This window comes from Acomys russatus, chromosome 9, assembly GCF_903995435.1.
Source record: "Acomys russatus chromosome 9, mAcoRus1.1, whole genome shotgun sequence".
NCBI lineage: Eukaryota > Metazoa > Chordata > Mammalia > Rodentia > Muridae > Acomys > Acomys russatus.
The window spans coordinates 34,085,290-34,101,552 of NC_067145.1; the positions used below are offsets into that span (position 1 = coordinate 34,085,290).

The 16,263-nt window shown below is 49.8% G+C and overlaps 1 protein-coding gene across 1 annotated transcript in view; it reads left to right on the top strand.

Moving 5' to 3' along the window:
* The window catches only part of Dapk1 (death associated protein kinase 1), a 67,888-nt gene that overhangs the window by 32,075 nt on the left and 19,550 nt on the right, over positions 1-16,263 (top strand). The window contains exons 12-17 of the mRNA XM_051151138.1: positions 134-232; positions 1,290-1,388; positions 2,271-2,468; positions 3,742-3,939; positions 7,730-7,828; positions 12,082-12,159. Coding sequence (XP_051007095.1) covers positions 134-232; positions 1,290-1,388; positions 2,271-2,468; positions 3,742-3,939; positions 7,730-7,828; positions 12,082-12,159 — 771 coding nt within the window. The remainder of the gene's footprint in view (positions 1-133; positions 233-1,289; positions 1,389-2,270; positions 2,469-3,741; positions 3,940-7,729; positions 7,829-12,081; positions 12,160-16,263) is intronic.

Sequence of the window (16,263 nt, forward strand, 5' to 3'; positions counted from 1 at the left end):
AATGGGGTTTTGTTCCTTGTGGAAGAGGCTCCCTTGTTGTTAGCACACAAGAAGGGAAGCACTGTGGTTCTAAAGGTGCGTGGTCCAGGTCCGGTAGAGTCTTAGATGTGACTCCACGTTGCTTTTCCTGCAGGGGGGATCCAATGCCATCTACTGGGCCTCTCGGCATGGCCACGTGGACACTTTGAAATTTCTCAATGAGAACAAATGCCCTTTGGATGTTAAAGACAAGGTGAGGCTGTGCATCTCAGGAGGAGGAAGAGGAAATGATGCACTGGTGTGAATGCCCTGCCTGGTGCAGCAGAATTGAACCCAGAGACAAAGATTGGGGGTCAAATCCTCCAGCAGGGGCTTAAAGTTGAATGTTTTTCTTTTGTCACTGTTGTGCTTGTTTGGCCGCAGCTGGGCCCGTTATTTAAGTCGGAGTTTCTGCCCTAGATGCTTCTGCCCGTTATTGGGCTCATTGTGAAGCCAAGTGTTTAGCGTGGTGGAGCAGCCTCACGGCAGCCAGGAAGGAGGGAGACAGAGACCCCCTCCCCCCAATGCCTCCTTTATTGTAACCTAACTTCCACCAGCCCCCACTTCCTACCGATTGCACCACTCACCAGCCTGGTGACCGATGTTTTTGCACATGGCTTCAGGAGACAATTAAGATCTGGACAAGAGCAGCTTTTCTGCCTGTTGACAATACAGTATCTTTCCTGTAGCTTAGCCTGACACGAGGAGGTGCAGATATGAGCAAAGGATCCAGAGTTGTATTTGTTACAGAGAGGGAGCAAACCCTTTTAAAATCTCCAAGAGTGTAAGCAATAAGTTTCTGAGCTCAGGTAAGACAGTGAAGGGAGGCAGTTGCTAACAAATCAAACTAGGTATTTGAATACCGGCAGGACGATGAGCCTGATCTTAAAGAGGGATATTGTGTGTGTGTGTGTGTGTGTGTGTGTGTGTGTGTGTGTGTGAGAGAGAGAGAGAGAGAGAGAGATGGGGGGTGGGGGTGGGGAGGGTTAATTTCAAGTCCAACAGCTAGAAGCCTGTGTTCAGAAAGGAGGTAAAACATGGCCCTCATGGTAAAGGAACTTTCTATTCCCACTGAGTTGTTTTCAGTAACAAGGTGAACCAGCTGCCTATGGGCTGCCTGACCACAGACAGGCCCTGCCATTAATCACTGGGGGAGCAAATGGTTTGAGGGGTGTGTGTGTGTGTGAAGGTGCCACCAAGATGCAGTATTCTGGATCTCTTAAGCGGTCTTGAATTCTAGTCTTTAGATCGTGGGCCCATTTCTTTTGCAGTCTGGAGAGACAGCCCTTCATGTGGCAGCTCGCTACGGCCACGCGGATGTGGTACAGCTATTGTGCAGCTTCGGCTCCAATCCTGACTCCCAAGATAAGGTAGGCTGTGGCAACAATCCTTGCCCCCAGGCCTCGCTGTGCGGCAGCCAGGTGATACGGACGACTCAGGAGGCCTCTTGACTTTCAGTCCGCACTCTGCAGCCAGCTTCCCTTCCGCCCTCTCCACTCACCTGTTTCATCCCCAGGACAGCCCTGTGTTATCAAGCACTGTTGCTCTGCAGATGAGGAAACCCACATCGGAAGGTTCCACGGCTTGCTTAATGCTATCTGTGATGGGACCGGGGCTTGAACCCCACCCAGTCTTGCTTTAGAATTTCTCCATATAAGTACTGCTTTCTCCGGGAGCCTTGTAGACAGATTCGTGTTTTTGATGATGCTGATGGAGTGCAAACCTCTCCGCTGTCTTAGAGCCTCAGGCCAGCCCCCGTTTGACGAGTTGCAGAAAGGTCATCATGACAGCTGGGTCGCTGTGGGTTCTTCTGACACATCCTGGAGTTCCATCCGGGCAGAAATCAAAGCAAAAAAACTGCTGCAAGAATTCTTGCCCAGAGAAGTGCTGCCCTGCCAGTAATAGTTTCAGAAAGACAAATAGTAAAGGCTGTTTTGCTAAACGATGTTCTTAGTTTACCCAGGTCGGGGCTTCACTCACTCTTCAGCAGCCTGAACCCACCCTTATGGGGCTCCAGTGGTGTCTGTAATATGCTGAGAAAGCTAAGTTCACTTAGCATATCTGTTGAGGGGACAGACCGACCAGGGAGAGCACTGGGTCTGCCTCTTAATGGCAGCGACTCCCACGCAATAACAGATTACTATTTTTGCCGCACTGGCTGTAATCTCTGTCCTCCACCTCCACGGCCTTGACTTTGTTCTCTGTTTTCTTTCCTGTCTCTTTTCCTCCTCTGCACTCGTGACCTTGACCAGGAAGAGGAAACGCCCCTGCACTGTGCTGCCTGGCATGGCTATTACTCCGTGGCTAAAGCCCTTTGTGAAGTTGGCTGCAGTGTGAATATCAAGAACCGGGAGGGAGAGACCCCACTGCTGACAGCTTCCGCCAGGGGCTACCATGACATTGTGGAGTGTCTGGTTGAACATGGAGCTGACTTGAACGCTTCTGACAAGGTGCTTTATTGGCGGGGGTGGGGGGGTGGGGGTGGGGAGTGGGGGTAGGGGGCAGGAATTCTTGATTCTTGCCACTCACTGTGAAGTGATCTGTTGGGCTGGAGAGACCACGACACTTGCCTACTTGCCTCCCTGAGATAACAAACATGAACTCAGTATACTGTGATCATTCTTCTTTTCCTTGGCTCCAAAGGTTCTCTAGAATTTTTTAGGGTCGTCCTTTTAACGTGTAACTAAGTTTATGACTTACCAAGGCAGTTTGGCTAGTGTTTCAATCCTTTTAACTTTGAAGCAGGGACAGTGGCCGCAGCATACTCTCAGGTTTTAGACACATGCAGAAGTGGGTGTTTATTTTGCCACCCACTCTTTCGTAAAAAGACAATAAACCACTGTTATTTGTTTCACAATTTCACTTCTAGATCAGGTGTTCCCTTGTTATCTAAGCAAATTCAGCACACTCTGTTTGATCTTGTACTTGAACAGACGCCGTGATGGTGCTGTGTACATTTAGGGTGGGGGCGTTGTAGTTCATGCAGCAGCTGCCCTTTGTGGAGTGGTGCCTTGGAACCGTGTGTGGTTCTCTGGAGACATAGCTTGTTTGTCACGATTAGGCTGAGTACCTGCTCTGGGCCCCTAGTAGACAGAAGTGGTGTTCTGTTAGGTAGACATCACAAGACCGGATGTCTGGTGTGCTGAGTGTGGAAACTCACACAGATATTGTAGAGATGGGGTGGAACACACTGCTCGCCCCTAGCACTCAGCACCTCTATCCCCCAGGGATTCTCTTCCGGCTGCTGTTAATTCCCAGGCCAAGTTCTGTGTCGTGCAGAGGTTAAGCAAGTTGCATCTGCTTTCTGAGCATCCAACAGCCCTAGGGGAAATTATTTCTCCTTGTTTTCTCACCATTTTTCCGATGCAAAATAAAGTAGTAGTTTGTCTGCTTAGGAGTTTAGCAAGGTTTTCTGGGGAAACACTTAAGTGTTTTTCAAATCTGTTCACTGGCAGCTGGCTTACCAATAGTTAGTTATGTCTTATCGATTCGGAGAGTCTTTCTGACTGATCTTCTGCCTCAGCCTAAATGAATCAGCTGGTGGCTGGCTCAGGTTTCACTTCTGCACAGTGGCCTTCCAGAGGCCAGCCATGAAGACCTCTGGGGGTCTTACGTGTGTGTAGTAGCTAGCCATCCTGGTTACAGCTAGGTGTCACCCAGGGGGAGAGATTGGGCTGAAAGCCTAGGCCAGAAGCACACTCATGGGTTTGGGTTTGATTCCAGGATGGGCATATCGCCCTTCATCTTGCTGTGAGGCGCTGTCAGACGGAGGTCATCAAAACCCTCCTTGGCCACGGGTGTTTTGTGGATTTCCAAGATAGGCATGGCAACACACCTCTGCATGTGGCCTGCAAAGATGGAAGCGCACCAATCGTGGTGGCCCTCTGCGAAGCCAGCTGTAATCTGGACATCTCAAACAAGGTACATGTGGAGGGTGGGATCTCCATATTCCCACTGGCTCCACCACACACTCTTGCTGGGTTCTTGCCATATTTTCATTATTATCACATCTTAGTTGAGGACTGCTGTCGCTCACATGCACTCCCTTTCTGGAGGACAGTGCCGTTTTGAGCTGTGACCGAAAATTGCTGAGTAATAGAAAGTTGAGACATTAGCATTCACTTCTTGCCTATCCTGGCTTCCCACAGTTGTGCGTGTGCGTGTGTGTGTGTGTGTGTGTGTGTGTGTGTGTGAACATGCAGGGGTAGGGGGCACCTGTGAGTGTACACCCATATACGTATGCTTGTGTTTCAAGAAGAGTCAGCAGAGGTCACAGTACAAATGTAGACTCCCCTCTGAAGCACTGAGTCTTAAGTAAATACTCTTGAACCCCGTGTTGGATCAAGGTTCCCGGGAGCACTGACTCTCTTGTCTCTGTTGAGTTGCCTGTGGGCAAAAGTTTCTAGCACATTTGTGTACATGTGCATGCATGTGCACTAAGCAAATTTGGCAAACCGAGCCAAGGCAGTACTGCCACCTTATAAATAATAAAACAATGAAAATAAGTAATGTTTTCTCAGCCCATAAAAAAGGCCCCGAGTGCAGATTTCTGGACTTTAGCTGTCACCTGCATTTCACTGAATCCCATCCAGATTTTCAGTACAAAATAAAAACACCTAAATATTGGTGTAACTTCAGTATGTAACTATATGAAATGTGGGCACACTTTTCTAAGGACATGTTGAAAAGGCAGTTGTGGGGAGCTAGTTTTAACTGTGGGAAGTGTCTGGGTACAGATGGTGTACATGGTGCCATGGGGGTTTTATGGTGATTTGTCTGAGGTAAAATAATATGTGAGAGAGCTGGAGAATTGTCTGGCCATTCCTCCTGTATATTAGTAGGTTACTTATGGTGGAAATTGAATTTGGTAATCCTCATACTGTGGGACCCTGAGAAGGCGACAGCCTGGGTCTTTACTTTCGCTGCTTCTTGCTCTTTTAGTTGATCCATTCCTAACCATGTCAAGATAATTACATAAGTGGCTTAAGGGGGAAGCCACATGTCTTTCCTTCTAGGATTCCCTCAGTGGGTTAAAAGTGGCCTCAACGAACGTGTGCTCATTAAACTGCCTACAGATCTCACCTGGGGAGGCACAGCATTTGGGCTGCAACAATTGATTTCTCAGCTTGAGCAAAGAAGCTGTGAGTTCAGTTCTCACTGTCCAGAAAACACAAGCAAAACATGTTTCAGCTTGTGCCTAAAGGCAAAGTCTTGTCAAACATGCTCACTAAAAGGTCCAGCTTTCTTGGGCAGTGTGGCAGCACCTGTGTTCCCAGCGTCTATGCGGTATAGGCAGAATGGTGAGTCTGGGTAAGCCTGGGCTACATGCTGAGAGCCTGTCTTCAGCACAAATAAACATCCAACAAGACAAGGCTAGGTTTCTGTGTTTGGACACAACTGGCCTGGGCTGAGCCATGGCTGGGTGGGAGATCTCCAGCTGCATTATAAGGCCCATGGTCCTATTCGCAGCACCACAACAGTGGACAAACCAGAAACCTGGTTCATTTGATGGAACCTCCTCACACTGGTTAATGAACTTGGTGTTTCCATCACGCACAATGTGGGAGAGCACAGAGGGCCTTCAGTGGGCGATTCTGTCATTAGGTTGCGCTCAGCCAATCAGAGAGCCTCATACGCGCAGTGTCAGATTGTGATCTGCAGCAGGTTCTGGCTTGTGTGAAGTGGCACGTGGTGGCTGTGCTCTGGTGTGCTCGATGGCATCACACTGGGGAGGGCCATGGGAGGAAGCTGACTTGGCTTTTGAAGAGCTGCTTTTAGAACCTACCTAGCCCTTCAAGGTCTGACCTACTCCTGGTAAAGCCCTGGTGAGTCACTCACCTGTCCCAGACTTGACCTTTTCAGAGGTTTCAGCCGCCCCCCCCCCCAACCCCACATCAGGTTGTGAACCGAGTCTGTCCTGCAAACCTTAAGATGACAAATGATAGTCAAACCCTGTCTCTCTCTTCCCCTCTGCCTCCTCCTCACCCTGGGTCTCTTTTTCTATCCCTCTGCTTCCTCCCTCTCCTCCGCCCTCTCCCACAGTCTGCCCATTTTGTTCTCTCTCTTTCTTCAGGTGGGGAAGTAAAAAGATGTTTAAGTTACATGCAGGAAAGTAAGTGGCAGCCACTACTGCCCCACTTATCTGTCGAATCTGCCTTTAACTCAGGCCCACTTGGGTAGCCATTTGTTAGAGTCGACCTAGCACAGTGACATCCATGTTCCTCAGGCAGGCTGCCACTCTTTCCCATGGTGCTGTTTTGCTAGATTGGACTCCTCCAGAGATAAGGTTGACCACTCAAATCCTACTCTTCGCAGACTAAGAGGGCAGAGACTTGTCACTCTGTGGTGATGTTTCTTCAAGCTTTGTTTGAAGGTCGGTGTGGTTGCTTGTTAACCTAGCTGAGTTAGTAAGCATATATGAGAGAAAGAGAGGGAGGGATGACACCATGTGTCACTGAAGCAGGACCCTCATAGGCCACCCTCCTTCTATATTAAACACGAAAATGACAACGCATTAACCCATGTAAAAATAAACACTGTGCGCGCAGAGATTCCCAAGCCTTGACCATTCATGTCCTCTGTTATATCTCCACATTTGTATTCATGACTCCTGCCGGGCAATGAGTTCACGTTGGTTCACTGTTGTCTTTGTGGAGCATATTAGCCCAGCTTAGCCTTTGAGAAAGACAAAGCATCTGTGGAGAGGAAGCTCCTACTCTTCTGCCTTCCTTTCGTGACCACAGTCACCAGGGAGTGTGCATTGCTGGGTATTGCACAACTTCCCTGACTGAGGCCAGGATTGGGTCCCTCCCTCCCTCCCTCCCTCTCTCCTCCCCTCCCTCTCTCCTCCCCTCCCTCCTTCCCTTCCCTGTTCCACATGATCATTTTCAAAGCATAAACATTAAATATTATTACCTTATGTGTGTGGGTATTTTGTTTGCATGTGTGGCTGTGCCCCACGTGTGTGCCTGCTGCCAGCTAGGATCAGATAGGAAGTTGGATCCCCTGAAATGGGAGTGACAGATGGCTGTGAGCTACCCTGTGGGTGATAGGTCCCCTGGAAGATCTGCTACTACACTTAACTCCAGAGCGGCCCCTCCAGAGTCTGTTTTCAAGACTTTGCTTCTTATTTAGTGTCGCGGCCACCGACTCCTAAGGGCAGACCTGCAAAGATAAAGTGTCACTGAGCAGAAAGCCAACAGGCGAGTGCCATGGCTCTGAGATGCTTGGAGGACATATTCATCCCATATGTTTTGGACCCTAAGCTAGCCTTCACTATCCGTGGGGTTCCGGTACAGTACCCCAAGGTGTTGATGGACAGCTTTAGAACCACAGGCATCAAGATCATAGTTGGCCTGGCCTCAAAGTTTCGCCTCCTTAGGGTGCCCTCCGCAGCTGTCCTCTTTCTCACTCCCTGGTGTATGCTGCAAGTACACACGGATGCCTGGGTGTTCACACTCTTGCCTCTTGCCTTGCTCCCTGCCAGCACAGCAGGAAACATAGTTACCGAGTTGCTAGCCTCCTTGCTCATCCTCTGAAGGTGCGTTTGAAGCTAGCCTTTCAACGTCAAAGTGCTTGAAAATATTCTGCCTGGCAGGCCTGCCTCAGTGGGAGCCAGAACCTCCGGTTGAGTTCTTACATAACGCAGCTTGCCTCCCAGCGGCAGCAGCAACCATGAGAACGCCTGTGGTATTTTTTTCTTTCTTCCCAGTATGGACGGACTCCTCTCCACCTTGCAGCCAACAACGGGATCCTGGATGTGGTCCGCTACCTCTGTCTGATGGGCGCCAATGTGGAGGCTCTGACCTCGGTGAGTACAGGCAGGTGCAGGTGTTCGGCTGCAGGGAGCCATGGAAACTTCTCATGCCTCAAGGGCACGGGGAGAAAGGTATTGCCTGGCAACTGCATTCTAAAGCAGACAGGCTGCGATTAGGCCTTAACCCTCCACTGCAGTTACATAAACATTTGCCCACACAGACCCAGTTTAATATCTAGTTAATGTTTCATCCTTCTCTCTTCTCGCCAGCCCCGCTCCGCCGGCGACCTGCTGGTTCGCACTAGCCTTTTGTTTACTGTTACACAACAGTCGCACTTGGCTTTTTATTCCACGTATGGATTTCTCTTTCATAAGTGTTTCTTGTTGGCCCCAGGGCACAGGAAGCCTGGTGCATTGTGGGAAGAGCTGGATTCCCCCCTGTGTGGCCTTGGGGGTCATGAGCAGCCTAGAGGCAAAGGGCTAGTCTCTACTGTTTAGAGTCTGCCTTTTCCGCTGAGCCTGAAAATTACTTTTAAGCAAGACATGGTCCGTCCCTCTGAGTTTTCGTTTCAGGCTTAGCACCACTCCCGCCACCTCACCCCACCCCAGCAGAAGAAACCCTTTCCTTCACGTTTCATAAAAGAATTTGGTGGAAGAGATGAGGTGGCACTTTGACTGTGGCCTGAGTTGTCGCTGGCCCAGAGGTGGGCTAATCGCTTGTGTGTGCAGCTCCTGGCCTTCACAGAGCTGCACTTACTGACATCCCACCGTGAAGGAGATGACATGGAGACGCGGTAGCTCACCTGAGCCTCTGGGAGACCTTTACGGCCTTTAACCGAGCTGGCCCACAGAGCCCTGTATCCAGCCTGCTGCTTGTTTTTATAAATGAAATTTCCCTGAAGCACAGCCATGCCCATTCCTTTATACCCATTGTCTTTGGCTATGTGTGATGCAGAGTCCCAAGCCTCTGGGGTGGTCCTCCAGACGGTGCAGCACAATAGCTTCTGTCCATGCGGTGGTCTCTGCTGTGCCGTTCACTCTCAACACTGTTCTGTGCAGTGTCGGGCCTCTCTGCAGGCACAGACATTAACGGTGCTGTGCACAGGATGGGTGCACTTCTCAGGGCACTCGCCTACCCCTGCCACCCAAGGGCCTGCTGAGCCAGAGGTGCCTTCATCACACTTTACCCACAGTTATCCTGCAATAAATCCTCATCTCCATTTTTAAAGAGGGAGGGTATCCCTTTGTCTCAGATGATGCCTCATGGGATAAGATGAAAACAAGGGTGACTTTGAAGATGCTATGAGGCAGAAGTGTGTGTGGCTTCTGGCCTCTTTGTGTTTTTGTGTGTCCCCACCCTCACCTGCCCCCCCCCCCCCCCCCCCCCCACCCCACCCCGTGAGCGCATGGTTCTCCCTGCTCATTCGTTCTTACAGTGGCTCTCTGTTGCTCCCCCCTCCGCCCTGCTCATACCATCTTCCTCTGTCTCCCCACCTCTTCCAGCTTCTAGAGGGGCTGGCCCTTAATGTTTTCTGTCTGTACCTCATAGCCCTTCATTTAACCTCATCATTTACTCAGGCATATCCAAGACATGGAGAAACTTCTAGAAAAAACGAGAGAGGGATAGTGCTCAGAGTCTTGACAGTCAACTTGTAGTCACTGGGTGGAGCCAGAGTGCTGACAGACAAGAGTTAGGGCTGGGATGTGGGCAGAGCAGAGCAGAGTTGGTCTTGGAGTCTGTGACCTGAGCAGGAGGAGGCTCATGAAAAGTACCAAATACAGAGGCCTGAGCTTGGTCGCCACCACTCCGGTAAGGATTACAGGGACCATGCTGGAGACACAGCATTGAGAGCCTCCCATCTGTGAGCAGAAACTGTGGGCCTCTGGCCTCCTTGTCAGCGGAAGACAAGCAGCTTCCTCTTAGAGCGGTGATGACTTTGTGTCTGTGCATACACAGGAGACAAAGCCTGGATCATGTCTGTCGGTTGGTAGTTTCTAGTGGCCACATAAAAGAAGCAGAAGAAGCAAACTTCAACAGTGCATGCAAGATATCATTTTAGCAAGAATATTTTGAGATTATTTTTTTTTCATATTCTCTTATGTTTACCAAGTTCTTGGTGCCTTGTGTGTTCTGCACTGACAGACATCTTTTTTTCGGGCCACATTTCAGACCTGAGGTTGCTGCCCTATGGGACGGCTAGTCAGCCAGAGCTGGAACTTTTTCTGGCTTCTGAGAAGACTGTACAATTAACTCTTGGCCCCACAGTGCCTCCTAGTGTCACCTTTAGTCTCCTAGTCTGATCTCGCGGGGACTGATCGATTTCTGAGCACTTGTGCCTCCCAGCCTCACTTTCCTTGGACTCAGCAGAAGCACCAGTTACCTCTCGGGAGGTGTTTCTTTTATTATAAACTAAAACAAAATTTACGGTGGCCAGGTGTGGTGACACACACCTTTGATATCAGCATTTCGGAGGCGAAGGAAGGCCAGCCTTGGCGACATAGAAAGTTCTAGGCCAGCTAGAGTTACGTAATGAGACCCTATCTCAAAAATAAAATTAAATAGCATGTGAGCAACATGATCAAAGTGTGACAAACCATTTATGGGACCTTTGTGTATCTACCCAGGCCATGAAACAACCCTGAGAACCACCCCAGGAGCTGGTAGCTTGACTCCACAGTGCCTGCTCTCTCAGGATGTGACCATGTTCTGATTTCTCTTTCCCTTTCGCTGCCTTCTCCTCCTGCTCAGCAAGTGCCAGTGGCTCCTGTTAGTCCTGCTTCTTAGTCCTGACACCCTCCTGCCTTCCCTGTACTCACCTCTCCTCTGCATGCTCATGGCTCTTCTGCCCTGTTCCTTCCTGGACACCTGCCCTACTGTCCAGCCTTCCTTGTCTACTCTCTGGACGCCAGGCCTGCAGCTTCACCTTGAACATCCAGGCCCACCTCCATGTCTCAGAACCTGCATGTCCTCAGAGCTCAGCCTTGGGTGCCTCCTTGGAAAGCCTGAGGTATTTATTGTGCCCTTTTCCTCAGTCAGTGCTCAACCTCACCGAAGGCCTCACATGCAATTGAAGCCACGAGACAGTTTGATGGCACCTCTTAGTTGGGGTACAGTGTCCAATAAGAATTCAGTTCAGCCCAGGCAAAGGAGGAGTCCAGCCTGTTGGATCCATCTCAGGACATTAGGGACGTAGTAAGAATAGGGTGGCCCTGACTTTACACCCTGCTCCCCCTCCCCCCCCAACAACAGCTTTAGCCTGGAGTGAGCATTCATTCTCAGCCTGGCAACTTTGTCCCCAGAAGACACATGGAATTATCCGGAGACATGGTGGATTTTCAAGCTAGAGATGGTGGAATGTTGCTGGGTCCTTGGTAGACATTGTATGCAACTGGTGATGGCTTTCCACAACAGAGAACTACATAGTCCAGTAGGGCCAGGATTAAGATTTGCTGGTCCAGAGAGACCACGTGTGTATCTCAAGAGCAACTTGAGCTGAGGAACTGGGAGATTGGTAGGTAGACAGACTTTGGGAGTTCCAGGCCTTCACGGCCTGTCTTGCCTCCAAATGCTGATAATGAAGCCATAGACTTATTGTTTTTGAAAATTGCATTTTAGGACTGAATAAAACTTCAGCCGAACAGTTGAATCTGTCTCCCTTGATGTGGGAGCCACAGCTCCTGTCCACATGAGGGAATGTGAGGTCATGCTTGTGCCTCACTGTGGCCTGGGTCAGGTCTGGACCAGAAGGTTCTCAGGAGACATGCATGTCCATGGTACAGAAATAAGAACAAATCCATTCATAGGAAACTATAGCTCTGGGAAAAGTCTCTAATTAAACAGCAAATATCAAAGTGCTGTGGGCCCTTAGGGCCCCTGTTTTGTGTTTGTCAGCAACCTTAAATCAAACTGTGCTAGACTAAGCGTTCTTTGGAAGGCACAGTGATTACCAGCCATGGTGTAGTCTGAAGGCCAGGTCTGTATGTGTGACACTGAAGTAGACGGACACTCGGTGGCTGCTACAGTAGAGACAGAGGCTCAAGCAGGGAACAATCAGCCAGAGAGTGCGTGTGCACTGCCTGTGGATTGAGCATCCCTCTGTTGTCACCTCTGGACACTCTTGCATTCCTTGCTCTGGTATCTTTCTTTCCTGAGCCACCAAATAAAATAATGGAAACAGGCCAGGACATGCTGCTTACCTGCCTTTCTTCTAACCCCGCTATGCCTGTTTCTGCATCAAGCTAGTGTGTTGGGGTCACGTGCAGCTCTGCTTTTCAGGGAAGAGGCACTGATCATCTGTCTCCTACAGGATGGGAAGACGGCCGAGGACCTCGCCAAGTCAGAGCAGCATGAGCACGTAGCGGGGCTCCTGGCAAGACTGCGAAAGGTGAGCCTTCACCTGAGGTTTTCAGCCTGGTTTTCTGTGAAAAGTTCTTGGTGTTTTCCTTGTGGAAAAGGAAAGAGGCATTGGACATAGGCTTAGGAAGATCATCTGCCCTTGTCCTGTCTTTGGCACACATGCCTAAGTGTCTGTGGAATTTCTTCTACAATTGTCACAAAAACAAATGTGGGGGCCTGGGGGGATGGGTTTAGTGGATAAGAACACTGCAGAAGACCAGAGTTCAATTCCTAGCATCTACATGGTAGATCACAACCGTCTACAAAGCCCCATGCTTACAGGAGACTCAGCACTCTCTGCTGGCTTCCACAGGCAGCGGGCATGCAGGTGATGCGCACACACAGACACACAAACTAGTTTGATGTTTCCTCCATTGCTGTGTTGGCCTTGTTTTCCCAACCCTCTCCGATGAGAGGGAAGATTACTGACCACGATGGCTCTTTCTCTCTTTTGTTTTGAGTTCCTAGGTATCAGTTAAGCTTCTGTTTATCAAACCACAGCACTGTAAAGTATATAAAAATGTGAAAATAAATAAATACAGGTGTAAAGTTTGCAACCTACATCATGAATCAAGAGACTTAAAAAAACACCCTAACCCCTTTGGCTAAGATATCTATTCCTTAACACACAAAGATGTTCATTGCAGTTCTATTTAAAATGTAACAAAAATTAGATACATCAGGCTACCAACACCAGTGCATAGCAAATGGTCAGCGAGCACAGGATGGTGTTTGGCATTTACAAATACTAACAAGGAGATAGTAAACACACAACCTTAATGCTTGGGGTGTTGAAGCAAAAGTATTAAAAAGGTAAATCTTACCCTGAGGCTGGGAGTGTAGCTCACTTGGCAGAGCCATTACAGAGCATTCAAGAAGACATGATGCCCAGTCCTAGCATGGAGGGGTGCTGCTTACTGGCTTTCTTTCAGAACCCCAGGCCACCTGCCCTGGGGTAGCACCACCCACAGTGGGTTTGGACCTTCCCAAAATAATCGTTAATCAAGAGAATGCCTCCCTGCCATGCCATTTTAATGGAGGCGATCCCTCAATTGAGGGCCCCTCTTCTGAGGTGACTAATTTATATCAAGTTAATAAGAACTAACAAGCACACCTGGCCTGGAGGCTCTCACTGCATGAAGTGGCCCATCGCTCACTAGCTTTGTGCCTCAGCTTCTGCATTTGACCCGTGGGAAGAGGTGCCTCCTCAGAGAATGGTAACGAGGGCTGAAAGATTGAGAGAAACAATGTCCTCAGAACAGCACCTGCACACAGCACTGCTTGGTTTACTTCGTGGTTGGCATGGCACCCTGAAGAGCAATTCTATAATGGACCATGGTGACTGTGGTGGGGACCCTGAAGTCCTGTAGCAGGCAGTGTCAAATGTATACCCAAGGTTCACAGAGGATGTTCATGCAGGGAAAACTCACCTCAAAGAAACTGAGAGGGGTTAGGGCAGAGTTGAGAGTCCCATCTCGTGATATGTCTGCCTCCTTGGTCTTTCTATGGGCACGGGGCCTTCGCAGTGTGTTATTTCTAGTCAGCATGGAGACACCTCAGTGAGTCTGTGCTGAGCTACCCTGTCGTGTAGCAGGCCAGATAACTCCCCAGCGTACTGAGCTGGGGGTCTCTGTTCCTCAGGCAGGATTTTTATAGAATTGTTGTTTAACAGGACCCACACTTGCCTTCACCGTCTTTCACATGACTCTAGACTTCAGTCCTCTGGTGTGAGGCAGAGTCCTGGTACTTCATTCTCTCAGATGGAAGGACTAAGTTCTGAACTGGCTAACTAACCACCAGCACTTGGAGATGCTCCATTAGGAGACTTGCTTTCAGAAGTCAAAGCAAGAGCCCTGGGGATTGAGGAGCGAGGGCAGCAGCTTGCTGCAGAAGCCTCCAGTGCCTGCAGAGACAGTCAGGGGGCTGTGCTTGTTTGTAGTTATCATTTAGGTCACCAGGAGGAGAGACTTTTAAAAACAGTACCGTGTGGGAAGAGGAAGGCTACAGCGTGTCTACTGTGCTTTTCTGCCTGGCCTGCCACGCTCCTCAGTACCTCTCACCAGGGTACTCCTGGCATTGCCGGTGGGTGGCAAGTCCTGTCTTTGCAGAATATTTTGGTCCCTGGCTTCCAGGCCCCTGTTGTAGTGTCTCCTTCTCTCTCTCTTTTTGAAAACCGGAGATGATCTGTCCACACCATGTTGTGGTCCCTGCTGTGTTAGAGCCACCCAGGGGAGAGGTGGGCCTTGGCCTCTCTTACTTGGGAGCCTGTCCATGTGGTCTCCTCCTAAGGAGTTGTCAAAAGCCACCCCCTGTGTTCTCACCTCTTAGGAATGTAGCTTTGAACCTTTGCTGTGGAGGAAATGTGGGGACTGGCCTATGGAAATGGAACCAAAGCCATCTGTCACTGGCACTAGTGGAAGCCACCATAAGAGTCAGAGAGACTGTGCTCATCACTGACACAGGACCAGGGAGGGCTTTGCAGCCTTGCGCTCAGAGGAGCTCAGGAGCCTCCCTTCTGGAAGGGATAGAACTGCTAGGGACCCAGGCTAAGGCTGTAACTACAGGATTAGCGGCAAGGACACAAGGTCCAGCTGAGCTGTGTGGCATCTGCACTGGCCCAGTTCAATACGGAGGGCTAGGAACAGTTGGTACCAGCTCTGAGTCTCCTACCAGCTCAATGACATCACTCTGGGCTCTTACAGTAGGGTCTGGTGGGAATGCTTCAGTATAAGAGCCCGTAGGTACCAAGGGTGAGGCTTCTCTTTCGATGGGGCTAGTTCCCAGCATGCTGTTGTTTGTTGGCCTCTGGCTGCTCTTCCCTGGAGGCTGGACAAGAGGTAGCTGTCTTCTCTTCTATCTCATGCAGATTCCTACCAGGAAACAGCTGTTCAGTCCCTGCACCCCACCCATATGGACTTTGCGGACTAGCCAGACCCAGTCTCTTCTCCTAAATGCAAGGGAAGGGAAGGCCACAGGAGTGTGCTGTGTTAGACTTGGCCTCTGTCTCTGCAAGGCCCATGTTTATCATGGCTTGGGCACTTGGTTTGTCACATTAGCCAGACTTTTTTTTTCCCTTAAACCGATATTAAAGGTAGCCTACTTCTCTTAAACCTAAGCATAATACAATGAAGGATTGCTCAGGAATGCCTTGGAAAACAGACAGTAGTGGGAGTTGCCCAGAATTAAAATTCACCAGCAGTGAAGAACATTTACATTCTTAGGATTCTCACTCCTTCTATTTGGGGGGCTAACAGCTTCCGGCTCGTGCAGTAAACCAGCGTCTATTCTCAGGGCTCTTACCTGGCTTCTCCAGATTGCTGCTCACTTTCTTTCCAGCCTGTGGGTTTAGTCAGTCTTTCCCAGTGGGAAAGTGAAAGCTAATTTGCCAAGGGAAACTTGCTGAAGAAAGAAAACTGCAAACCCAGGGAGCCGCCGGGTTCCAGCTGTGGTGTCAGGATCTGGGGGACAGGCAGGGGGTCTTGCTAGTGGAAGCCTCTGTGATACCAGCCTTGGCTGGGATCTGGGACCATGCAGGCCAATTGTTCTGTGAGTACAGGGCAAGAAAACAAGTTGAATTAACTTCTTGAGCAAGTACTTAAAGCAAGCGATGGAAGCTCATTAATGCCGAGGGTGACTGTCCTATAGACCTCACCTTCACAGCCATCTGGAAGGTTCTTCCTCATAATCCTGCACACCTGGTGTCGGGAGGCGTACTCTTACCAGATCATGTCCAGCCCGCGCAGAGGACTCACCCAAACCTTTGACCCCCTGCACCAGTCGCTCCCACAGACCCGAGGGATACACACTAAAGGACATCATAGAACCTAAGCAAAACTGCAGTAGCACAGTTACCCCAGCTCGCTACTGCCGTCCATGCTGCATGGACAAGATCCTATCTAGACAGCCACAGAGGGCCTGGCCAGGTGGGGTTTGTGGCCAGGTCTAGTCTCAGCACTTCAGCTATGTATTCACGTTGGTGGACTATTGTGCGTCCCTCCAAACCAATTAACATGCATAGCACCTCCTAGAGCTGGCCTGGAGCCCTTCCTTAGAGTAGGAAAACAGTGCACTGGGTTAGTGAAAACTGCCTTAC